Source organism: Planococcus citri, chromosome 3, assembly GCF_950023065.1.
Source record: "Planococcus citri chromosome 3, ihPlaCitr1.1, whole genome shotgun sequence".
NCBI classification, from domain to species: Eukaryota; Metazoa; Arthropoda; class Insecta; order Hemiptera; family Pseudococcidae; genus Planococcus; species Planococcus citri.
In genome coordinates, this window is record NC_088679.1 from 34,398,473 (window position 1) to 34,424,588 (window position 26,116).

General features: G+C 33.0%; 3 protein-coding genes across 7 annotated transcripts in view; 2 read left to right on the forward strand and 1 right to left on the reverse strand.

Moving 5' to 3' along the window:
- Positions 1 to 21,518, forward strand: part of LOC135839089 (troponin C, isoallergen Bla g 6.0101-like) — a 78,804-nt gene extending 57,286 nt beyond the window's left edge. Inside the window, exons 1-6 of one of the 2 annotated variants that reach the window (XM_065354967.1) lie at positions 19,709 to 19,821; positions 19,899 to 19,926; positions 20,629 to 20,772; positions 20,856 to 20,981; positions 21,065 to 21,196; positions 21,277 to 21,518. In XM_065354967.1, coding sequence (XP_065211039.1) covers positions 19,819 to 19,821; positions 19,899 to 19,926; positions 20,629 to 20,772; positions 20,856 to 20,981; positions 21,065 to 21,196; positions 21,277 to 21,302 — 459 coding nt within the window. In that variant the 5' untranslated portion in view covers positions 19,709 to 19,818 and the 3' untranslated portion in view covers positions 21,303 to 21,518. Of the gene's footprint in view, positions 1 to 19,708; positions 19,822 to 19,898; positions 19,927 to 20,628; positions 20,773 to 20,855; positions 20,982 to 21,064; positions 21,197 to 21,276 lie in introns of those variants that run through there. The other variant, XM_065354968.1, reaches the window with a different exon arrangement.
- Positions 994 to 6,170, forward strand: LOC135839092 (uncharacterized). Its single transcript, XM_065354970.1, has 4 exons — positions 994 to 1,130; positions 1,218 to 1,254; positions 1,383 to 1,457; positions 1,651 to 6,170. Exons 1-4 carry the CDS (start codon positions 1,127 to 1,129, stop codon positions 1,850 to 1,852), a joined length of 318 nt encoding a protein of 105 aa, XP_065211042.1. The 5' UTR covers positions 994 to 1,126; the 3' UTR covers positions 1,853 to 6,170.
- On the reverse strand, positions 6,413 to 25,267 carry Mad (Mothers against dpp). Of its 4 annotated transcripts, none has more exons than XM_065354963.1 (8): positions 24,875 to 25,267; positions 11,873 to 12,159; positions 11,625 to 11,796; positions 11,421 to 11,540; positions 10,963 to 11,078; positions 10,522 to 10,723; positions 10,204 to 10,444; positions 6,413 to 8,202 (listed from the first exon to the last, which is right to left on the reverse strand). In XM_065354963.1, exons 1-8 carry the CDS (start codon positions 25,023 to 25,025, stop codon positions 8,043 to 8,045), a joined length of 1,449 nt encoding a protein of 482 aa, XP_065211035.1. In that variant the 5' UTR covers positions 25,026 to 25,267; the 3' UTR covers positions 6,413 to 8,042. The 4 variants fall into 4 exon arrangements, with proteins under 4 accessions (XP_065211035.1, XP_065211034.1, XP_065211037.1 ...); XM_065354962.1 differs by having other exon boundaries at positions 11,328 to 11,540; positions 24,875 to 25,264; XM_065354965.1 differs by lacking the exon at positions 24,875 to 25,267 and adding an exon at positions 12,254 to 12,576 and having other exon boundaries at positions 11,328 to 11,540.
- Between the last annotated feature and the right edge of the window lie 849 nt (positions 25,268 to 26,116).

Sequence of the window (26,116 nt, forward strand, 5' to 3'; positions counted from 1 at the left end):
AATTTCAAGTACCTATAATTTTCTCAAAAATGTAATTTTTTCACCAAAATGAAACCATATTTTGACTTTTTGAGGAAAACACTACTCAGTTTGAAGCTCATCAATTTTAAAAAAATAAAAAAATGAAGTAATCATTACAAATTTGAAGTCATTTGGTGTTAATGAGGAACAAATTGGGAAGCTTAGCTTCAATATTGTGTGAGGCATCAAAATTTACATGTTTTTGAACCTTCTCAGAATGAATCTGAGGAGGAAGTACTCAATTTGGAATTGAGCTAAATTATCAATCATATGACAACAAGAATATATAGGTACCTATTTTGGAAACTTCTCATCACGAATTCAATATCATTTTGGCGCTAAGATCGACAGGAGCTTTTACTCTAGGGAGTACGAAATTTAGATTTGAGCTCAATTATCATGTAAGATGGCAAATTACACATTTTTGAACCCTCCCAGCACGAATTTGATATCACTTTGACATTAAAACCTGACAGTGCTTCATCTATGAAGAAGAAAGAAAACAATAACAGAAGTTACTTACCTAATTTATAAAATTAAAAATTGAAAAAAATTCATCGTAATCACTCAAATTTCAATAAGAAAAAAAATCAATACAAAATAATTTTTTTAAAAAGGTATAATTTGGCCAAATTAAAAAAAAAATTAATGCAGAATAATTTTGAAAAATTTCAATTTAACAACAAACAAAATCAATTTCAAATAATTTTTGATTAAAAAAAAAAAAAAAAAAAACAGTTGCTTATAGAGAATAATAATTTTTATTTATTCCCCCCTCCCCCCCCAAAATGAACGCTCAAAAGGAAGACTTTTTGTCACTTAATGAGCTATACCGTGCAGCAAGAAACAATTATAGTTCACGTACTATAGTCGTTTTAAACGAGGTAAGCCGCAATACATTTACCAACTTAAGAAAAGTGATGTCATATCACATTGATCTATTTTTAAATTTTCAACATGTAAATATGTAACTCGTATACTTACCCCATAGATTGTTCATCAACTATACCGATGAAAGTTTGTTTAATTCTACTAAATTTGAAATGAATCTTCAAGCTTCGTCTTTCAAAAAAACATTCCCATCGAAGAATATATATATTCGATAATGTGTACTTAGTAATTTTACGATTATGATTTTTTACGTAAAGATAGTGATCTCAGATTGATTTTTTTACTCGTTTTTGTGTTATTTTTAGGCTATGAAAAGCTTTACATACCTACCTACAGTTTATGGTGAGTAACTGTAGCTTATTACATACTCGTAGAATAACTTTTAAAACACCTAGTCTTGTAACATAAATACAAATATGAAATGTGTTAGATTATTATACATGCATTCATTTTTAATAAATTATTTGCAGTTATATATCGTGTTTGGATTGGTTTTTAAATATGATTGAGAGTGCCCCCAAATCGATGCTCGATGTATTCATGAAGTAATAATTTTTAACCAGTTATATATGCACCTAAACCTATACTATCTATCTATTTATTGAGTATTTTCGTGACAGATATTGTATATTATGTATTTGTAATGGTTTTATATACCTACTTGGGTAGTCTAGAAGTTTTCGCATCTTCATCGTGAATAGGTATTTAATACGGGGTTTTGTTTTATATTGTTCACAGTAGCAGCGACGATGAGGAAGATGATCATGATCAAATTTATCACTTGCGAAAAAGTATGCTTGTAGTGTGTATGTTAGTAATGATGATGATGGCAATTTTGATTACTCTACCCCATATCGACGATTTCATTTATGAAATGTTAGTTGGTGAATACGAAGATGAAAGTGATGATGAAAACGAGCACCGTCAGCCTCAGCATTGACTCGAGCATACCTACAAAATGATAAAACATCTCGGAAGGTATAGGTATAGGTAATACGCTGAAAACAATTACCTAAAACACATTGTTACCGCTCTTCACTTGAAAAAAAAGTAAGCGGATTTCTCTGAGCAGTAAGTAACGGATTTGATCTGAATTTTTTTTCTTTTTTCAAAACCAGGAAGACTCTTAGAATAGTCTACCACAAAATTTGTAGCGGTCCAATTCCAAAACTACGGGTACCACAGTGGTTCAAAAGTCTCAAAATCTCAATTTTTGGTCAATTTCACAAAAATAAAAAAAATACTAGAAAAAATGAAAAAATGTACCTGAATGATTGATTTCCATAATATTATTTTAAGCATAAAAAAGTCATAGGGTCCTAGGGTATTTTTTGGCTTCACAAAAAAAGTAGGAAAGTCTCCTCTTCTAGGAAAATTTTATACCATGGATTGGATAAGTAAGTAGTACATATGTTTTTTGTTCGAGTTAGAATTCTGAATAAAAAAAATAAAATGAATAATTCTGAAAAAATATCAAAATTCAAAATGTTATTTTTGAAAGTTTGACATGAAATCATTCTTTTAATTAATGTAATTTTTTAAAACCCAGATTTATTATTATTTTTTTGACATTTTCGAAAGTCCGACATATTAATTAATCAATAATTAGGTATAGGTACCTATTACGAATTCGAAGATCGCTTTTCTTCAAGTTTTCAAGAGTGATATTATGTAAATCAGAATGTCAGAAATTGGCCATTTTAATTTTTTTTGTTTCCGAAAGTCTGACACAATGTGAATAAATCATCGTATTTTTTTGATTAAATTTTTTTCCAAGTTTTATGTAGAATTCAGACATTAAGAATTCAACAATTGACGGGTCTCTTTGAAGAACAACCATTGTCCATGAAATGAAAGGCTGAATTCGGGAAATTGAAATTAGATTCTGGTGCTGATGATTGTTCTCCAAAGTCCAAATTTGCTAAATAAAAAAAACTTCAATAAGTAAGAATTTAAAATTTTTTAAAAATATTGCTTGTTTGCCTTTGAAAATGTAGACTATGAATATTCTTTAAACAAAATCCTTGTTTCACGAAAAAAACAAAAAAGGTTCAAATTTAATTTTAAAATGATATAATTATTTCATCGTTTGTTTCGTGAAATTTATTTTTTAAAAATTACACTTTTAAAAAAATTCCTAATTACTTAATTTTTAACTGGTTTTGACAAAAAAATTAAAAAATTAAAAAAAATAAAAAAGTGTCTAAAACAGTGAATTAATGATTCCTATAATTTTTCAGAAATTTTCCTGCCTAAAAAATTCTATTTTGGACGCACAGTCTTGAAATCGTGCCCCAACTCCGAGAAACTCAAATTCTGACTAGAACAGCCAATTCCCATTTCCCAAATTTGTTGCTGCCTCATCGCATTTTTCGATCATTTTCGGGATATAGAAGTTAAGGTTCAAAAAATACCTAGGCACGTTATTTCAACTTTTTTCTCACGGAATTGGCCAAAAATTAAAGTTTTCAGACCTATGGACCCTTGTGGGACCCGAAATTTTAGGATTGGACTACTACAACTTTTGTGGTAGACTATTCTAAGAGTCTTTCTGGTTTTGAAAAAAGAAAAAAATTTCAGATCAAATCCGTTACTTACTGCTCAGTGCTCACTCTCGAAGTTCTCTTGTCAAAAAAAGTGAAAAAAAAAAGGTATACAATACAACGATAACGAACGGTTTTTTTTGGCAAGATGTCGTCGTCAACACAATCACTCGACTAGAAAAAAATCACAACTTGATTTTTTTGAAGCATTCAGCGAAATTTTAAATCGCACTGGAGGGGTTAAAAAAATAAACTCCTATAGGACGCTATCTCGACCATTATGGGAAATTATTGTGAAATTCCAGAAATGTTAGAATAAAAATAAACTTTGTACCTCCAGATAACGATTTTAAATTCCTGAAGAAATTTGAAAACTCGTTGGAGGCTTCAAAATGGTCAACTTGCGAGTGTTTTTGAGTCCGGTATTTACGTAGATCTGCTAGGCAATCTTTCCAGCAAAAAAAAACCACTCGTTATAACCTTCTTCAGAAATTTTATTTTTTTTCACTTTTTTCTGGAATTTACAAAATTTGTCAACAATTTACTTTTCAACTATATTTCCTGGAATTTCGCTGTAACCACCTAAAATGATCTAGAGGGTGCCTAAAAAGCATCGACCAATATTATAGGATCCAAAGTTAATTTCCAATCCATCGAGTGACAGATTTATAATTTTTGGAGAAAATTGAAAAATCATTCGAGGCTCCAAAATGGCTCAAAACTAATTGAATCATGTGTTCATATCGGTTCTCTCAGCTTAAAAAATTTATATTTCATGAAAAAATGAAAAAATAAAACCTTGCCCTTAAAACTGTTTTTTTGAATTTTCAAATTTTGTTTAAAATTTCAAAATGAACTGTAGCATTAGAAATTTTACTTACGAGGGTTTTAGGATATGCTTTTTCGATCTAGCTCGGTTTCGTATTTGTTTAAATCAGAGGCCGCCTATTCAAAAAGTTTCATTCATTTAGCATCAATGGTTGGAAAAATGCTAACTATCGAACCGAAGTGAAGATGAACATGAGAAAAAATGTCACGCTAGCTTGACCTTTTCCCTTGAACTAGGAAAATCAGAAAATCAATTTCTTTCAATGTAATGTTTCTCATGTTTTCTTTACTGCTGGAATTCTATTTCATCTCCTATTCTGTCCTTGAATTTCAAAAAAGTATTTTGTAATTTTATTTTATTCAATACAGGCATATAAACGCACAATTATACCACCAATACTAGACGCGAAAAGTGCGTTTTTATGAGCGACTAAATGAAACGAAAATAATGTTCACATTATTGTCCTAGGAAAATAATAAACATTCATTACGTGGCCGCACTGCTTGAATCCTATTGTTTGGGATGACGCGGAAGGTGACGAAGTCCGATTATTACGGGGAAAAAATTGTAGCAGAAACAGGAGATTAGCGTTGTCGAATATCCGGATACTCGGAAATTCGGATTTCTCCAAAATCATCATCCGGATATCCGGATGCATCCGGATTGTCGCTATCATTCCGAGTTTTCTCTTGCGATGAAGTGATAAGCGATTTTTAAATTTTGAAAAAATTCATTCTGTGGATTTTTCACAACCTTATCTTTTGTATTTGGCATATCCGAGTGCAATCCGGGTATCCGGATACACTTCGGATCCGGATTAATAATTCGTTTGTATCCGGATGCATCCGGATATTCGACATCGCTACAGGAGATCCTCCACCTCCACGCCCTAAGCTTGTTTTCCTTTAATCATTTCGGCTACACACTTTATCTGCGAGTATGCACTACGCATACTTCGGTTGTCGTGTCGACTCATAAAAACGCTTCTTCACGTCTAAACATTGATGGTATAATTGTGTATATTTATATGCATGTATTGAATAAAATACATTACACACACAAGTTCAAAAAATGTGGGTGATTATAAACTCGTACGCGAATTGCAGTCCTCGCCTTCGGCTCGTCCTGCAATTCGCACTCGTTTATAATCACCCACATTATTGAACTTGGTATGTAATATACTATTACGTAATACACACTCGTAATCTCATCATTACACCTCTGTCACTAGATGCAAAATGTACGTCATTATGAGCGACCTAATGCCGGGTCAAACACGTACGTAATAGCCGTATTATGTACGTGGTGTTATGTGGCAACACCGCGAAACTCCTCATTACGTACGCGTTACGTTTGGACATAATTTAACTGGTGAAGTTTGGTTAGTTTGGTCACTCGTAAAGACGCACATTTTTTGCATCTAAACAACAGAAGTGTAAAATGGTGAGGTTACGAGTGTTTATTATGTAAAGCACCTTACATTACGCGATTAATAAAGTGTGTGATTATGAACTCGAGCAAAGTTACAGCGCTCGTCTTCGACTCGCGCAGTAACTTTGCACTCGTTCATAATCACCCACATTATTAATCTAGTAATGTAATGTACTATTAGACTCGTGCAAGACGAATATTCCAATGTGATTTTATATTGTTGAAAAGTGTTGAGCTCAACGTTGAGTGTACCTTGAATTGTATTTTCTCCAAGTACTTTTGAGTAATTGAAAGCAAATTTTGGCTCATGAACTCGATAAATTTTACGTGATTCATTTTTGTTTGTTTGTTTTTTCTTGTATGTATTATAAATGTACTTTACCTATGTATTTATATTTTGAATTGAAATAATTGTTTCGTTTCTACTGAAAAAAATAAAATAAAATTTCAATTTACGTGTTTCATTTTTTAAATAACCAATAAAATACCAAAGACGCGACACTCTATCAATAAAATCCACATCGAAACGAATAAGCATCTTTTCGCCATAACTTTTTATTCGTCTAAATAAATCACAAGCAAAATATAGTAAACCATGTAAGATAATACATATTAACGTCGAGAAAAAAAAGCAACATTCACAAAAGAATATTCTGAAAACTACATGCTAAAAATAATAAAACAAATCGTAATAAGAAACAACAAAATCATACACGTTTCAGATATTTGTAATATAGCGATAAAAATAATCCAAAAAAGAAAAAACAATAAAAAAATAAAACAGTTCGGATGGCAAAAATATGGCAATTGCGTTACATCGAGTATAAATTAATCTAATACAATATATAAGGAGCATTAAGTATTATGACGCTAATTGAGATACACAGTTGCAAATAAGGTTGAAAAAAAGGTACGTAAGATTTTTAAAAAATATATATAACGCGAGTAAAAAGTAATCAATAAGTTCGTTCGATAGCTGCTTATTCTTTCCGTAAAAACAAAGGCACATTAGGTTCTCTATATAGATTACTTATTTAATCGATTTCGTCATTCCTAAAAAAGAAATCCGAGTATAAAATGAACGCAGTTATTTTTGTAAATTCAACTGTACTATTTCGATTGAAAAATTGCCACGTACAAATTCATCACTCAACAACTCGGCGAAAAATACTAACAAAAAAAATAAAAAATCGCGCAATAGCGAAGACAGCAATCTTTACATTCTTCATCTTTTCACTGGGATTTCCTCCGTCTCGCGTACTATAAAAAATATCACCGAATCACGAAGCTCGCAAAATCTAAAAATTCTAATCTTACAATATTAATTTTATTTCCGTTCGAGTTTAAAATATGTACTTCTGTACGAACGGGATAATAAGCTCAAAAAATCAGCAATAAGCTCTTACTCAATCACTACACTCGTCTCGTAATGCAAATTGGCTCGTTTAAATACGAAAGCTCACCAAAAGGACGGTATCGTGTTGCGAATCCAATAGCCTAAAAACACGAAATTAACACGGCGGCGTATTATTATAGCAATATCTTCGCCAATTTCACAAATTTTCAATAGAAAAACCCCTCTAAACTGGCATTAAAATACAAAATTTATATAGTAAATTCGCAAGCAAGAGCAACAGCGAGGGCGAGCTCAAGCGTAACAGAAGCCAGCTGTTTAATCGTAAGTATGTACTATATAAACCCTTATGATACGAATATCGCCTACATAATAAACCTAACCTAAGAGACAAACTTAATTGAAAATGATATAGATTATGTTCGTAAATACACAATTTGTTTCCGCCGCCTAATAAAAACACACAGCGTCTCTGAGAACATTGTACTTTCAATTAGCACCACGTTCAGGTAAAAAAAAAAAAAAAACATAACGTTCACGAGATCAGGAATTGAAATGAAACAGAAAGAGAGAGAAAGAAAAAAAACACATAAAAAGGAATACGCGATCTTCCGATATGATAAAAGATCACGTAAAGATGTACGTACACTCACATACACACACAATTACACGCACACATCCACGTAAAAATATACCTATACATAATGTAGTATGTACCACCTTCGATTACTCGTAAAAAAAAAGGAGAAAAAAAATCCAAGCTTAATAATAATAAAATGGTAATTTGAGAAACTGTACTCGCTACGTTAAGCTTATACACAAATCAGCAGTAAAATAAATAAATCAAAAGAGTAATATGTATATAAAACTTGTCGTTCGTCTCGTTGCCGCCTAAAATTTGTATAGTTATCTGATGGTGGTTTTTTCCACGTATGTTTGTTTTTATATTATTTAAGGATTGTTTCACTCAGTTTCACGATACAGACGATATCGGATTAGTTGGCGCTCCCATCTGAGTCAGTACTTTATCTAACCACGTTAAAGCTCCGTGTAGATGGATCTCAATCCAGCACGGCGTCGAAGTCACGTCTTGCCGGTGATATTCGGCTCCCCAGCCTTTGACGAATGATAATCTGAAAACAGCGTCGAACGAACGGATATAAAATGACTGAATTTAACGATAAAACTATTTTTCAACGAGGTATGCATTAAAAAAAAAAATTCCGGACTTTTCCAATTTTTCAAAGTTTTTAATATCAACTACATACATTGAAATAGAAGGGAAGGAAAGGGAGAGGTCAATTTAGCGGAGATCAGACTCGATTATTCGAGCCAGAATTTTTTTGGGGGTCAAAATGTTTTTATTTTTAAAGAAAATTTGGAAAATACAAGAAATGAGGAATTTTTGACAATATTGTATAAAAGTAAGAGGCACTTGGAGAGAAAATGAAGCCCATTTCAGAAATCTTGTCAAAAAAAATAACTTTTTTGGCTGGCACAGAAAACAGAATTTTTTGCAGTCAAGGTAGAAAACAGTACCTTTTGTGGCATTTTAGACAAAAAATGTTTCTTGATAATTATGGAAAAAGTAAAACTTTTTGGTCAAAAATTACAATTCTCTGACAATTTTGACAAAAACGGAGACATTTTTTCGACATTTTTGGCAAAAAACAGAACTTCTTAGGCAGCTAAAGCGAATATCAGTACTTTTGGAGCAATGAAGCAAAAAATTAGAAATTTTTAGAAATTTTGAAAAAAATGAAGACTTTTTGGCAGTTTTGACAATAAACCAGCAAAGATTGTGTCGGAAATTCTGAAATATAAGAAAACTTTATTAGCAAATAAAGAAAAAATTGGCATTTTTCTGAATGTTTTGGTAAAAAACGATTTTTTTTTTACCAAAAAAAAACGAGTATTTTTCGACTTCGTAATTTTTGGATGTTTTGGGTAAGAAACGAAACTTTTTGGCAATTTTAGTAAAAAAAAAAAAAGGAACAGGACTTCTTGACAATTTCGGCAAAAATTAGGCAGCACTTTTTTATATTATTTTGGCAAAACTCTGGACTTTTTTCACCAATCTACATTTTAAAAAACACAATTTTTTGACTTATACGTACAGAAAAAACGACTTTTCACTGCAGTTTTCGTAGATCGAAAGCAGGACATGGCATTTCAAACAAAAAACGGACTTTTTGGCACTTTGGCAAAAAAAAACAGCACCTTAAAGGCAACTGTGGCTAAAAGCAGGTCTTCTATCCGCCAAATTTGGGAAAAAACAATTGACTTTTTTTTTTTTTTTTTTTTAGAAAATTGAGTTTTGGCACAAAGTAGGACTTGTTAGGCGTCAGGAATTTCGTAGCCATTTTGATAAAAATTAGCACTTTTCAACAATTACAGAAGAAATGTGAATTTTTGACATAAGAATAGTTTAGTTTTGCTTGACAATTTTGGAATAATTATTATTAACATTTTTGGATGCTTCGGTAAAAAAAAAAAACACAATACAAAAGTAGGGAAAACAGGATAAGCAGAACTGTCAGAGGTGGTCACCCTGTTCCAATTATAAACGTAACTACAGTTTGATGAATTGTTAAAAATCCAACACAGCAAGATTTTCAATTTAGTAATTCAAAAATCATACAAGCAATGAAAACTTGGGCCTGAGCTGAGCTTTAATCTCTTTAAAATAATTATCTGATCTTCTATTTTTGTATTATGCTTCCGTTTCTCGTTGAAAAAAAAATAAATAAAAAAAACTGAACGTGAAAATAAAAGAGAATGTGTTGACTCTTCGAAAACGAACACTTTATTCCAAGAACTGATTATTCATAGAAGTCATCCACTCGAATAATTTAGATGACTCAGTCATGTTTTGTTTTTCTTTAAAAGGAACTCGTAATTGATTGGAGCGATAATATAGAATTATCGACACGCGAGAATAAGATGGTTTACAGCATTAGCATTCTCATTCAGAAACAAATTAGTAAATGTTCAATCACAAAACATCTTAAAATCATCTGAAGACCACGAAAACCCAATTTCAAGACAAAAATAAATGAAAATCGAATACGATTATCGACGAGGCAGTCACCAATTCAAAGATTGCAAAATTAAACGATTTGTCAAACCCTTACCTAATGGTACACATTTTGGTCAGCTCGTACACAGCTTCAAAACCTTCATTGGCAGATTGCATCAACAAATCGGCAAACTCCTTGTTGTTGAAAATCTTCAACGAACAGCCAGCTGGTATTTTGCATACCGTAGACGGATGGAAACCATGGTGATAATTACAGTTTCTCGATTGTACAAATATTGCCGAATCTGATAAGCATTCCGCGAATACTTCTCCTCCTACGTAATAAAGTTGTACTCCTGTGTAAAAAAACCATTTAAATATTAATTTCGTGCTGATTTCTAATATTTCGAATATCGAAACGCAAATGAAATACCTTTTCCTATATGCCTTCTAGTATTCTCTATGGTGGAATTACGATTGACGTTAGACAATTGACCAAGGCAGAAACGATTTAGATTGTGACTAGTTGGATTTGTGAAACCATCTACGATTATCATTGGAGATTGACAATGAAATACTTCACCGACGCGACAGTTGAGTTCGTAATAAGCGATACTGGCCCAATATTGTTGCTCCTAGGTAAACGAAACATAATTATTATTCATAGAACAACATCTAAAATCACGAATACAATAATGAAAAAAAAAAGGGAAATGTAGTCTGAATTCGATGCAGATATATGCGATAGCAAAATCTAAATTCGAACTCGAGACGTTACTTTAGCGCTGAATTAGACTCCGCATTAACTCATGTAATCGCATTATGGGAGAAAACCGTCAGCGCAATGGTAATGCATCAAAAATGAACTACTCACTTGATATGGGATCGAACATACATCCGCCATCGGCGACTCGATCGATGTTGAATCACTTTGCGTCGACGTAACACCATCTTTTTCCTCGCTAGGAGAATAAGCTGGCGGAGGAGTTTCTGTAAAATGATTTTACAATTAGATATAAACACAACGTCGAGCAATTAAGCAATAATTAGCACAGCGAAGCGAGATAAAAAGCGGCAAATGATATATCAGCAGGGATGGACAGTAAATTGTAATCCATAGTACAAATACAAAATCCGTGATACTGCTGTCTGCTCGTACTGTGTTGGTTAAAACGTAAAAGGTGTTAGTTCTTAGTATTATTATAATACTGTTAAAATGAGACGACCATCCCTGCTTACCAGGCAAGCAATTCACTTGATAGGGACTGTGCGCAACGCTCGAGCTAGCCGGACTATGCGGAGAATTTGGAGAAGTATGAGTAAATCCATTACTAGAAAAGGATACGTTCGCAGGACAAGAAGTATCGCCTAGAGTAGGCTGTTGCGAATACTGCAACATGGCGTGACTTGGCGCGAATTCGCTATGACGCGGTACTAAAACAGGCGGTAACACTGAAATACACATACATATGTATCGAATTAATAACAACGAACGAGTGTTTGCATCCAAAACACACACTGAAAAAGAACCCTAACCTGGACTTTCGACTCTTCGGTAATGATACGGATTGATACACACTTCTTTCTGCTTCGCCGAAAACGGATATTGACAATTTTCCATAGGCTTGAGCTCATGATGCGATTGCAAATCAGGCCATCTCCAAACTCGACAATATATAACATGAGGTAAACCTTTACGATGAGATACCTAAAGCAGAGATACAAATGTTTGAAATATAGGCCTCCCATCGAGAACTGATTAATCAACTCGTATCGATATTTACTTGTAATCTTCCATCCAAACTACGAGGAATCGTGACACATTTGCTAGGCTGTCCTGGAAAACTCAACGCTCTGACTAATTCTTCGTATCCGCTTTTATTCTTTTTCAGCTTTTTCACCAACGATTCTACAGCTTTCTCAGCCCATTTTTCTTCTTCGTCTCCTTGTTTCCATCCTAATAGTTTTTTCACAGCTGGACTCGTGAATGAGAACAAACTGTTCAAAGTGGACATAGGTCCGGAATTACTCGATTCTACATCATCTGTTTCCATTCTGTTCGCTTGATACTCTGTAACACAGTAAATTTTGAAGGTTACCGAAAACACGCCATAGTAGAAATCGTAAATTGTGATTAGGAAACACCAAACGGATAAAAACACTACCATAAGAGTACGCGATGCACGTAAATGGAATTAAAATTAGCTCGCAGGTTAGTCATTTCAACATATCTATAGCGTTTCAGATATTCGCATAAAATCAAACACAGTTGAAGACTTACCAGTTACATTCAACAATAATGCATCGTAATCACTGAAATAAAATTATTTCTCACATAAACAAGTACTATGTGACTAATTCCTCATTACTACACGATAACAATAAAATACGACATTATTTTATTCTATTCGTCTTTTTCTATTCACTTTTTAGTTTTTTATTTTTCCATGTCAGTAAGTACTGTTTATTCGCGACTGGAAGGCGACATGAAAAACTTGCCAGCTCGAACGTCGCGTTGATTTGTGCACTGCTACATAAGCGGCAACTCGGCAACTTAGCAACTTCGTTTCGCGTCAGTGGAACGAAAATGATAAGAAGTTGCTCGGTTATTGGCTGGAACTAGGGGGTTTGTTATTCTCACATACAGTTAGCAACCTTATCGCATATCAATGCTCAAACTCGTTCCTTTTTTCCAAACAAACATCAATCCAAAATTCCAAATGCAAAATCGTATTATCAATCAATCGCAATCAATGGATAAACTTATGGAATGTTTTTGGAATGAAATTAATTGATGTAATAATTTTATTTTAATAGTAATTATTACTAGTTGCAATTCGCAGCTATGGATTTTATTTAATTTTTGATGGGAAACAGGACCTGGAAGGAGATTTAACGGGATAATAAAGATAAAGATCAACATCAATCATCATATTGTCATAGTCATATATGTATAATTCTGCATATTTTCTGATTTCCGATTCTAAATTTCTAAATTAAATTTTTCATCGAGGATTACGATTATTAGAATAATACTTCAGCATTTCATTTTTAACTCTACGTTTTCTACTCGTCAGTCCGTCAGTCGTCATTCAACTTGTGGACTTGATCTACTACTACTCGATATTGTTTCAAGTTGAAAGATCAGAGCCATCAGAGAGAGGTAAATGCTTGCCGTTTTACCCTACAATGTTCCAATTATTCCACTTTGGTTCGAACTCTATTCCTGATCCCAATCATTTAAAACGAATAAAATTCTGAAAGTGAAATTATACTTAGACATATCATACACCCAGATTCTCAATCTAACTGTAGTTCCTTTGATTTTTCATTTCTCAGACATTCCTCCGTAAATTTATTGTGTCTATACTAAATGATAAATTCATAAGTGTATGAAACACGATGACATACACAAGATTATAAGAATAAACCTTGCGAATTGAAACTAGCGATTGTGATTATTCAATCAGAAGTTGGGATCATAAAACTTCAAACACATCATCTTCAAATAGTTTTAATTACGTACGTCGTCTTGTTTCAGTCGCAAAATTATTAAATTTTAATAACTTAATATTAATACTTAATTCTTTTTCCAACGAAATGGCGATTTATCACTGATTTATGTTCATCAGAAAATGATAACTGATAAGTGAGTGAACACTGAACAGTGAACGTTTCATTGTTGATTCGTTCGCGTAGGTTGCTAACTGTATGTGAGAATAACAAATCCCGGAACGGGCAACCAAATCAAAATTTTTTGATTTGGTTGCCAAGTTGCCAGTTGCTGGTGCTAGTACGAAAGTTGCACGCGAAAAACAGTATGCCGTATGCGAGCGCGTACGCGTACATGTATACGCGCGTGGGGGGGTAGTTTTCGTCGCTGTTTGCCAGCTTGTATACTGAACGAAAACGCTACTCGGCAAGCAGCGTTCGTGGCTGGGTGGTGAAAGAAACGGATTACGGTGCGGGAGGTCTAGAGATCGATCCCCGCCGGATCCGGAAATTTTGTAAAATTTTTTTTCGATTCAAATTTTTTTCAAATTGATTATTGAACGATCATGTGAATTTATTTTATTTTTTCCTTCTTTTTCGTCACGAATACTGTTTTTTTGGAAAGTGTGCGCATTAGGCGAGGCCAGAGATGGGGCGATTCGAATCGCGGAAATGAATCGCGGATCAATTTTGAATCGGATTCAGAATCGGATTCAGAATCGGATTCAAAATAAAAATGAATCGTGAAAATTTGAATCCGATTCACAACTTTAGCTGAATCGCACTGTCGCGATTCAATTTTTTGCGATTCACCAATTTTTTCCAATTTTTTATTTTTTTTCTTCAAGGAATGTTTTTGACAGGGATGGAAAGCTAGCCGAAAGCTAAAAGCTGAAAGTTGAAAGCCAAAGGAAGTTTGGGATTTTTTAAAGCTAAAAGCTATAGCCAAAAGCTTTATTTTTTCAGCTTTCTTTCAGCTTTTTACCTTTTCTTGCAAGTTTCTCTGGTTAAGTTTCAGTTTCAGTTTTTTGTAATTGTAATATTAGTCCGGCATATGACAATAGGAGTAATTGCACCCCCCCCCTCCCCGCCGATCAAACGGGACAAATTTTTTCTTAAAGGGGACACCCTAAGGAACATTTCAAAGCAAACTCGCCCAAAAAAAAGTTGGCCTTACTTACAAAATGGCGGCCATTTTGATTCACAGGTCAGCTGAAATCGCAGATTTTGCGTTTCAACTTCAACATAGGACTAGCATGAAATTTTTCAAACTTTACAAAGGTAAATCGAAAGATCATGCTAAAATTTATCACCTGTCAAAATTTCAAGTGCTAAAATGCGTTTTTCGATTTTTGGTGAATTTTTGAAAATCAAATTCAGGCCAAAAATGAGGGAAAAAATCAAAATTTTACCAAATTGACCAAGAAAGTTGAAATTTGAGATATACCCTATTTTCGACATGCCAAATCGATTGGAAACGGTTTCAACCAGTTTTGAGTAGTTCTGAAGCCTCCAGCAGATTTTTAAAACTCGAAATTCCCACAAAATTCCATCAAATTGAAGTTGTAAAGCTAAACTTTATTCTAAAAACTAATTTCAATACGCTACGAAGGACTGCAGGTGACTTTCAAGTCGTTTTGGAGCCTCCAGCGACTTTTTGAAAGGTTGTATGGCGTTTTTTTGGAAAATTGAAATTTCCTAAAAGTAGCTGGAAGCTTCAAAACCATTTGAAACCACCATGTAGTCTGCGAAGTAAATTTCAGCTTGCCAACTCCATTTGATAAATTAATGTTGGGGAAATTTCAAGTTTCAAAAATCTGCTGGAGGCTCTGGTAATTTTCAAAAAAGTCGCTGAAGGCTCTAAAATGACTTGAACCCACCTGAAGTCGTCTTCAGATGGTGTTAAAATTGGAGTGTAGAGTAAATTTCAGCTTTCCATCTCCATTTGATGAAATTTTGTGAAAATTCAAAGTTTCAAAAATCTTCTGGAGGCTTCAAGAATTTTCAAAAAGTCGCTGGAGGCTCCAAAACGACTTGAAATTCATTTGCAGTACTTTGTAGCGTATTGAAATTAGTTTTTAGAATAAAGTTTAGCTTTACAATTACAACTCCAATTTGATGGAATTTTGTGGGAATTTCGAGTTTCAAAAATCTGCTGGAGGCTCCAGAACTGCTCAAAACGGGTTGAAACCATTTCCAATCGATTTGGCATGTCGAAAATAGGGTATATCCCAAATTTCAGCTTTCTTGGTCAATTTGGTAAAATTTTGATTTTTTCCCTCATTTTTGGCCTGAATTCGATTTTCAAAAATTCACCAAAAGTCGAAAAACGCACTTTAGCACTTGAAATTTTGACAGGTGATAAATTTTAGCATGATCTTTCGATTTACCTTTGTGAAGTTTGAAAAACTTCATGCAAGTCCTATGTTGAAACGCAAAATCTGCGATTTCAGCTGACCTGTCAATGAAAATGGCCGCAATTTTGTAAGTTTTGGGCGAGTTTGCTTTACAATGTTCCTTAGGATGTCCCCTTTAAAAACCACTCTTGTGGTGTCCTCCCCAATGTTCAATAAAAAAATTCGCTCAGGGCAGCAATAGAGTAAAATTTGCAAAAATAGAAAAATTGAATCGTGAATCGCAATTTTTGAATCGCGAGTGCATTTGAGTCCGATTCAGAATCGGATTCACTTGAAAAGTGAATCGCTAATTTTGAATCGGATTCGATTTTTTGGGCGAATCGCGCCATTTGAATCCGATTCATTTTTTTTGTGAATCGCCCCATCTCTGGGCGAGGCGAAGCCGAGCCGTTTAAAATTTATATTTCACTCGATGAGCATTACTCCCCTTGGTGAGTTCAGACGGAGGCTGGACATTTACCGTGTATGTAGCACTTGCGGTTGTTTATAAAAAAACTGTACTCACCGAGGCCGAAGGCCGAGGGAAGTTAACAGACATAGTATGAACAACAAAGCGACCCGCGCAACCGAGGCGAAGCCGAGGTGAGCGGACACAACGCCCCCCAACACTGAAAACAGCTATTTTACCAAAATACAAAAATTGCAATGAAAAAAATTTTAAATCGAAATAAAATACGCGAAAGGATGCTCGTAAAGCAGTGCCGTAATGTGGTTACACTGTTTTTCGCGTGCAACTTTCGTACTAGCGTTGCTGGTTGCTAGTTGCTGCTGAAGTGCTTATGTAGATGTCGACTTTCCCACGGTGATCGATTTGGCAACAGTGACGTGTTATTGGATAATGCCTTCGTAGTATTACGATACTTGAACTTTTTCAGATAGAAATAGGTATTTTCAAATTTGAATTTTTACATTTTTAATTTTAACCCTTTCGCTCCCGCCGTGCCATATGTGGGACACCACCAAAACGCTCCTCTGGTACCGCCGTGCCATATGTGGGACGCTGACTACCCATACGTAAATGGATGTTTTATCTGTGCTGGGCAATGTAAACGCGTATGTAGCGTTACCATCGGGCTAAGTATACACTAAGGGCCATATTCATAGACGTTACTTAGGGATCACTTGGCTAAGTGGTGAATTTTGAAGCAATTTTTCCAGGCGTGATTGAATTTTTGAAATTTTGTTTTTGAATAAATTGAGAGATTGGACTCCGAAGTGTTGATTTATCATTTTAAAAGTATAAAATTTTTATTCCTTCGTGAGAAAAATTGAATTAAAATTCACCACTTAGCCAAGTGTCCCTTAAGTAACGTCTATGAATTCGGCCCTTACTAATAATTCTACAGCTTGGGCCGGCACAGTGTTACCAACTTTACATAAAAATCAAAAAATTTCCCAAACATTTTTTTTTAAATTTTTTTTCTCATCAAAACGCAAATTTTGTCGGAAATATTTGTGTTTGCTGTTGTAGCAACATTTCGTCGGGATAACAAAGCACCTGAAACATGAAAACGTCTAATTTACGAGTATTTTTACTAATTTTTCTATGATTGAAGAACCAAACAAAATATCACTTTTATGTGCAAAAAATGAATGTTTAAAAAATTTTCATGATGAAAACATGCATTTAGATACGTAAATGACCAATAAAATTTGTTTTACCTTCGATTTTTGCATGATTGTAGGTTTTTATTCGTACATGGCCCATGCGTCCCATATATGGGACATGGATTTTAGTAAATTTGGGCGTTGGTGGCCCGTGTGCCATATATGGGACATGAGGTAAACTGGTTTCTAATGCCCTGGTATACCCATATTACATTGATACCTGATGTTCTAAACAGTTTTCCCATGTTTTTAGATCGAAAAATTGGCTGGGCTATGGGTACAGTTTTGGTGGTGTCCCACATATGGCACGGCGGGAGCGAAAGGGTTAAAGAATAAATAAAATAAAATAATGAACGGTATATGTACCTAGTTCTTAATTTGAAATTTCAATTAATTAATTTATTTAAATTTTATTATCATATCATTTTCAATCAATTTTCATATATTTTTGAATTTTTTAAAAAGGTTTGGACGGTTTGGTATCTGATATTTTCATTTTGGGCCGTTTTTCTTTTTCAGTTCATCTTCATCAGTTCATCAGTTTCAGTATTCAGTTTCAGTTCACACTTCACACGTCACTTCATTTTCTTTCTGATTTTCAATTTTCATGCAGCCTTCAGATTCAGATTTCATGCCTTCATTTCACACTTCTTCAGTCATCACTGTCATCAGTGCCTTTGCCTTCAGCCCTTCACTCACTTCACTGTTCACTGTTCACTTGTTCAGTGTTCAGCTGTTCACTGTTCACTTGTTCAGTGTTCAGCTGTTCACTATTATTATTTATTACATTATTAGTCTATTAATTTCCGATTTCATTCATTATTCAAATCCAAATCCAATAACAAATTTTAAAATTGAATAAAAATTGGATTAGAATAAAAACTTGGTAAGAAATGAAAGAAAAAAGAATGAAAACGAGTAAAACGACTTCTGTCGTTTTTCATATTTTCATTGTATCTTGCATTGTTTTCTACTTTCTGCTGCTGCTGGGAATATGAGGCGGGTAGAGAAAAGCAGTTCTAGCCTTCCCCTTCCATTTCAAACAATGATTATCTTAAATGGGAGCATTGGGAGCTGAGCACAGCAAATTCGTTTTAAACTTTTAAATTCTCCAAAAAAAAGAGGGTGCTTCTTCTAGTCCTGAGTATTGAATAATTGTTTACTAGTGAGTAAATTTTTCTAACGGTGATCAAGATCAAGAGGTCAAAAAGTTCAAAACTTCGAAAGGATCACAAGATTTACTAGATTAGTAAATTAAACGATCACGATAACATAACTACATTGAAGTACCTAAATATTGAGATAGTAAGGCTTAATTAGGCATAATTCCGCATAAATATATTTCGTTCCCCTTTTATTCCGTTTAGAAAAAACTGAAATGAAAATTTGGAATAAATACCTTGGCCTGGGCGGCTTATGTCAGTTATGTCGAAGGCTGTCAACTCATCATACATAACTATTGGGAACACCGAGCTCATTATTAACAAACTAATATTTCCTCACTACTAAAATTCAAGTTAGCATTAAAGATGAAAAAATTTGTTGAAAAAAAATATGCGTATCAAATCCTCAATTTGCCTACCTAAAAACTCACAACCTTAATTTCAAGTTCAATTCAAATAATCATTAGCGAAATGTTTTCTACTCACAAGTCATAACCTTTACCAACATCACTGTTTTGATTAGGTACTTGTAAGTTGTACTTACAACTCCTATTTTGTGGCCATAAATTGATCCGACATCCAGGCACAGTGCCTACCAGTTCAATACACTAAGCTAGGATTGTAAAAGTGAAATTTATTTATCGTTACGTACGAAACAAAATCTACCTATCACAAAATTTCAAAGGCAGTAGTATCTTCGGCACTTCTTTATTTTTAAATTTGTTACAACAAAAACAACTCGATGCAAATGAAATATTGAGAAATTGCGCGTTACATGAAATGCCTATTTTCTACCGTTATCGGTAATATTAAATTTCGAAACTGAAACTTTCAAAAATTGCATTTACCTAACAACCATGCAGCGTATTCAAAAAACTTTGGCATAAACAGAAAGTTTCATTTCCGCTATAAATAAATCTTGTCATTGATTAACGACGTTGAAATTGACATTCGATTAACGATCCCTAGATGCATTTCAGTTCGTGATTGTTTTTAATCGTGTTAATTACCGTGCTTAAGTTTTTAAATTTTTTTTATATAATTACAAAAATGGTTGGTGGAATTAATTTATAATTTTTAATTTTTTTAAATGAATGATTTTTTTTAATTCGTTGTTTTTTACCTTACAGGAGTTGTTGAGTAAAGATCAGATCAGAAGTAAGTAATAATATCATTTCTTTCTACCATGCTTCATATTTTCGTGTTTTAGAACTACTTATTCAAAAACCTGAGAGTTAGTTGGAAAATTCAATAATTTTTTTTTCTTCGAATTTCCAACCTACCTCTGTTGTGGTAGACGCTTCCTATGTGTTTTAAATAGGTAGTTATTCGTGATATTGTACTGAGGACATTCTGAAGATCATTATTTTTCTAGATGATCTGAGAGTGAAAGGAAGTCTTTTGTCTCAAAGATAAAATTCACTCAAGTAAATTTGAGAACAATTGATTTTCTAATCGTTGAAATGCCATTAGTTACATTCTATGTTTTCTTTTAAAATGCATCGTTTTCGAAATGGAATAGGTACCTATTTATGAAAAATTTCTGTTTTTGAATTTATATCTAGTTTCTTTGGATTTTACCTAATTTTGTCATTTTTATTTTTTAAAATTAAATTTCTATCAACTTACATTTTGATCTTTTTCTTCGAGTTTCGATATCATTTTTCTTTAATTTTTACCAGTTTCCCAAATACCTACTTGAACCTTTCAGAAAATTCTTCAGTTAGTTTTGATTAACAGACCTTCATCAAAAAATCAATCACGTAAATAAAATACAAATACACGTGCGCCTCAGATATGCATTATTATTTTTTTTTAATTTGCTCATTGTCTTAATTATGTATTATCTATTATTTACAGTTTTAAAAAGAGCGTTCGAAACCCTTGATACATCTAAAAAGGGTGTCATATCGGTAGAAGATCTTGGAAGTATTTTGGACACATTAGGCCAACACCAGAACGATCAAACACTGAAAGAACTGGTAGCATCGGTCGATAGAAACGGTAATTCATTGTAAATGAGTTAGTTCGACTGAATTACACAGCTACACCTACCTATGTACCTACTTCATAATTTTTTTTTTCAGGCAAAGGTACTTTGACATTTGAAGAATTATGCGAATTAGGAGTCAAGTTTATGGGCGAGGAAGAAGAAGATCTAGATAAAATGCGCGACGAATTGAGAGAGGCTTTCAGATTGTACGATAGAGAAGGTAGGCATCAAGACCGAATTTTTAATCAAAATTTTCAAATGTGGACGCGAATTCTCATTTTAAAATGCCATGTGATTTTGCAGGCGATGGCTATATCACTACAGAAGTCCTCAAAGAAATTTTACAAGAGTTGGATCCAAATCTAAGTTACTCGGATCTTGAACAAATTATAGAAGAGGTCGACGCTGATGGATCGGGAACTGTAGATTTTGATGGTGAGATACAAATACAACTTTTTAATTTTTTTAATCATTCCGTTAGGTGCTACATCTAATGAAATAATTACATTTTGTAGAATTTATGGAAATGATGATGGGATAATATCGACAATAGGTATCGTAAATCAACGGAACAGTTGCTCGTGAGAATATTTACGTATTTGGTGCGCTTCTTCGATTTTTTACACAAACGAACATGTTTTTAGTCATATCAACAACACACGCTTATAATAAATAGTCGTGAATTATGATACTGTGATGCATGTTATTGATGTCCATCGTGTCCAATAAATCTTAGCATATTCAATGTGGAAACGCACAGATTGCTCATCATAGTTTGTTTTTTTTTTTAACGTGTTGATGAAATACATTGAAACATTGTATTTTCAAAGTTGAATTGCAACATCACGAAGATGATTTTCACTTTTTATGAGTATGTTCGTATGTGAGGTAATTTAGTCCAGGAATTGAATAATATGTAGATAAAAATGATCATCATTTAAATGAAGATATTGATAGGCAGTATCCCAGATTTTTTTTTCTTTTTCAAATTGAACATTTGAAGAACATGAATAGATACTTAGTATAAATAGCTGGGCAATGGATTAAAATAGTTTGCTAATAATTTACAATCCTGATCTGAGAATTTTTTATTCAAAATATTACTATGAAATAATAGAATGCATTTTCGAGCCTCAAAGCTACAATTTCTTTTAAGTATAGTCAATTTTATGGAGAGAAGGGAGTGTATTGGGATTGGGATGGTTGAAAATTCAATTTTTAAAAATCAATCATTGTTGTATCATTCCAGTGAATTCCGGTCTGAAAAATAAATTTGGTACGGTTTATATGTTCTAAATCTGATTTCAAATTTTTTGTAAAAATGTTGAAATTAGTTATCGTTTTTCTCAACCCGAAGTTTCGGATTTTTCTTACAATTAGAAAATCTAGCAAAAAAAAAAAATCTTGAAAAATTGAGCTAAACAGTTTTCGCAAAAAAGTGCATTTTTAGGGTACCTACACAGTTCTGCTTGCATAATACGAACTTGAGATTCATATGACGACTTTTTTGAGTGGAAAAGTAAATTTTTTGTAAAAAGAGTAAAAATCTAGGTAAATTTGACTCGATGAATTGAAATACCTACGGCGATGAAAAAAAATATCGATCGAATGAGGTTGTCCCAGTGTAGGGCGGAAAATTTTGTCATATTTGCAAAAAATATAATATTTTTGGCTACCTACGCATAACTGAAAGTGAAGAGATCATGAAATCGAAGGTGAAAAAAGATTTCAAAAATTTTTAGGACAACTTATTGAGTAAGAAGTGAATTTTTTGAAATTGGATTCTCAATGAAAATTTTTAGGTTTTATAGGATGAAGATAGAGATATTCAAACTTGAGTTGAATCATCGTGAAAAGAGTGAACATCTGAATAAGAAACCTAACTCGATAAATCAAGTGGTTGGTAACAGAGTTTAAAAAACCACCTTAAATATCCGGATCAAATTCACTGGAATTATTAATTTTCGAAAAATTAAAAATATTGAAGAGATCCTTCTGTGCCGCGGGAAACATGTAAAAAGTAGGTACGCAGAAAAATCAAATTCTTACCAAAGGCTTTAAATCGACAACAAAAATGGTTAAATTTGGTTTAGGAAGGCGAGATTTTATTTAAAATATCATGAATGATGAAATCAATAATAAAAAAAAAAGTTCGCAGACAAAAATCCTTAGGAGAAAAATCACGTAAGATGTTTTCTAGGTGTCCAACCCCAAATTTATTCGGAACAAAAATTTAAAAATGATATTTTTACTGTTAAATTTATAAAAATTTGTTCTCGACAGTACAAGATATTAACGAACTGACAAAAGGATAAATTCACCGAACGCGAACGTCGGTTTCAAAAATTACTTCGAATAAACAACTAAATATCACAACAAACCCACTTTGCGAGTGATGGATTTGCTACAAGTTAAAGTTGTTTTAAAAAAGCGCCTCGAATGAGTAAGTAGGTAGGTATCTAAATAAAACACCGAAACTTAGTATTTGAAATTGAACTGTTCAATGTTCATGTTTCATTTCATATAATTATGTTTCTATTTCAAACTTCGAAGAAGAGCGTGTAAAAAATCGTTCATTTTCCAACTTGAAAATAGCCCAGAAAAAAAAAAATTAAAATGAGGAAAAAGTACATCCGATTTATGATTTTAAAATTTTATTTTTATAATTCCAAGTTTCTATTGATATTTTTGGGTTGATGGTGAAATTTCAAATCTAAAAAATGACACAAGTTTGACTGACACATTGCCTCAGACAAGAAGAAAAATTAATTAACCTTGTCCAGTTATTTGATAAAAAAATAAATGAAAATACATACGATGAATTTTTACTTCCTTTCAATTTTGATAGTAAAAATTTCCTTTAAAAGATAACGATGAATTGATACCCAGATGGATGCACATTAATTTATCGAGATTCCAATAATGTAATGTAACCAACATACATTTTAAAATTTTCGAAAATATTTTCCAACGAAATACCTATCTACCTCTCTATAATAATAGTTCGCTACGCACATATTCTTCCTCAATACGCAATCCATAATGAAATGATCTAATTATTACACAGTCGCTAAGAAGATTTACCTATCATACAAACACGACATAGGAAAGATTTTCTTTTCAATTTGCACATATCGGAAACGTACACACGCGATTTAATAAAAATGCTTTTTTAAATAATATTGAAATTTCATGTGATGTATTTCTGCTCCAATTACTCGAGCCGACGGACGGATTATTCAATGTAAGTATATAAGAATTAATAAACCGGTTCCTCGTTTATTTAGTTCTGTCAATATTGTGAATTCTTTTGGAAATATTTAATAACACGTATCAAACATTCGAACCAAAAATTACGTGGCAATGGTTAAATTACTTTGTATATTGTTAGGTCAGTAATTGGATGTTATACGAGTTACGTTTTTAGTAAATATAGATCACTGGGTAGTCTATAAGCCTAATGTAATAGTTTCAATTCTCTAAAACTCTGTATACCTACCTATAGGAATGTGTATAATTTTTTTTCTCTTTTTCAAAACTAACTAACTAGGTAGAGAGGTACACGAAGTAAACGTCTCTATTATTACTCAATGTTACAGTTCTATTATTTGTTTCAAATGAAATATCGACATCGAATACACCACACACGTTTTCGACCAGTGTGTATCACTAAAGAATTGTTCTGGGTACATGTAGAACATGATTTTTTTTTTTTTGAAATATGTGTAATTGTAACAAATAGATAACTTATCGTTTATCGATTGTACGACCCAAAGAATTATTGTTACGAAAAAATTACAAGTTTGTACAAATTCAGTATCCACCCGAAGATTTTATTACTCTATTTTAAACTACGAGTATGTAGGTATTTATTGTACCTAATTGTACCAAATGGCTCGAGTTATTCTTTCAAAGCAGAAACAAAAGTTTCACGATTATTTATCTAACATGAACTAAATTCACTAAGCTTCCTATAAGTTATTCTGATAAATTGAATCTAATTAAAAATATTAGAAAATATAATCACACGAAAAACAATTTACTTAATCATGCATAAACAATCAAATATAGGTACCTACGTAACTAAAATGAAAAATATTTCGTATTACTTACGTCCATTCGTAGGGTAGGAGTAGGAGTAGGACACATCTTCTTGACCGCGATCATAATCACGAGACCCATAATAATAATTATTGGCATTATTATTATCATTATTAAAAGACTCGGTGACGAAAAAATTATGTATTAAATCTCCGATCGACATTTTTGCTAGTGTAAATCAACTAAGTAAACACGAAACGAAAGCACCAAAAGTAAAATTATAAAATCTTATCAATCGAGAAGTGCACCATAAGAATCCATCCGCACTCTTCGAATATTTTGACTGAAGTGTCTTCGGATTCAGTCTACACTTGTACAGCTCTAAACGTGCTAAGGCTGAACAAAAGATACGTTAAATAAAAGGAAAGGAAATGAATCTTTTTTCGAAGAAATCTCGCAAAAAGAGGAAAGCCGCGGTGATATATTTATTAGCCTCTCTCTATTGTAGGCAGGATTTTAACCTTATACCTGAGACTGAAACCACCCCACGAAACGTTCCCAAAACTGGTTTCATTATCACCCTCGCTTCACTTCGAGACAGTATAGGTAGGTATTGTGAGAATGGTTGGCGTTTAAACCGACACTGAAAGAAAGAAATGCACTACATTAAAGCGTAGTTTAGTTGACACGGTTTAGGTTGTTTAGGTATAGGTTTTTTTCACAGATTTTAAAGAATTCCATCGTTAGTATTCTTACTTGTCTTATTCACACACAAAAGCGGTTGAATCTTGAAAGAACGATTCCAGGTTTTTTCTTTTTTTTTCTCTCTTTCTTTTTTACGATTTTAATTATTCTGTACTTTTCCTCGAAATGCATTGAAACTGCCCGAGCCTGCTAAGAATTCTGAAAATTGTAAAATTTAGGTACAAAAGGTGCACCTGCCACTCAACATAGTAAATCACTCGTAGGTATTTTACCGCCTTTTTTTTCTACACTGAAATAATAGCTAAGGTATATTTACAGACTATGAGACTATACAGTTACATTGTGTTTTGTTGTATCTTTTTCGACTTTTCTAACAAGTATAACAATTGCCAAAAATTCTAAAAGACTGATTTGCGATTCGAACAATGTCAACTGTAGAGTCACTGAACTCGAAGATATACCTATGTTAAATTAACGCAATGACTGATGAAAATACCACAATAGGGATGTGTTTTCTTAGCATGCTTCACTTTTTATTTTTTCTCATTTGCCCACCAAGAATTCAAAACATTTATGAAAAGGAGACCTCCAATATGCATGCTGTAAGTC

Excerpts from the sequence above, each read along its gene's own strand:
- LOC135839092 (XM_065354970.1), top strand. Across the intron at positions 1,255-1,382 it reads ATACCTACCTACAGTTTATG|TTATATATCGTGTTTGGATT; the intron begins GTGAGTAACTGT and ends AATTATTTGCAG. Across the intron at positions 1,458-1,650 it reads ATGCTCGATGTATTCATGAA|TAGCAGCGACGATGAGGAAG; the intron begins GTAATAATTTTT and ends TATTGTTCACAG.
- Mad (XM_065354962.1), bottom strand. The coding sequence starts at position 25,025 with ATGTCGATCGGAGATTTAATACATAATTTTTTCGTCACCGAGTCTTTT. Across the intron at positions 11,797-11,872 it reads GTTTGGATGGAAGATTACAA|GTATCTCATCGTAAAGGTTT; the intron begins GTAAATATCGAT and ends TCTCTGCTTTAG. Across the intron at positions 11,541-11,624 it reads CCGAAGAGTCGAAAGTCCAG|TGTTACCGCCTGTTTTAGTA; the intron begins GTTAGGGTTCTT and ends TGTGTATTTCAG.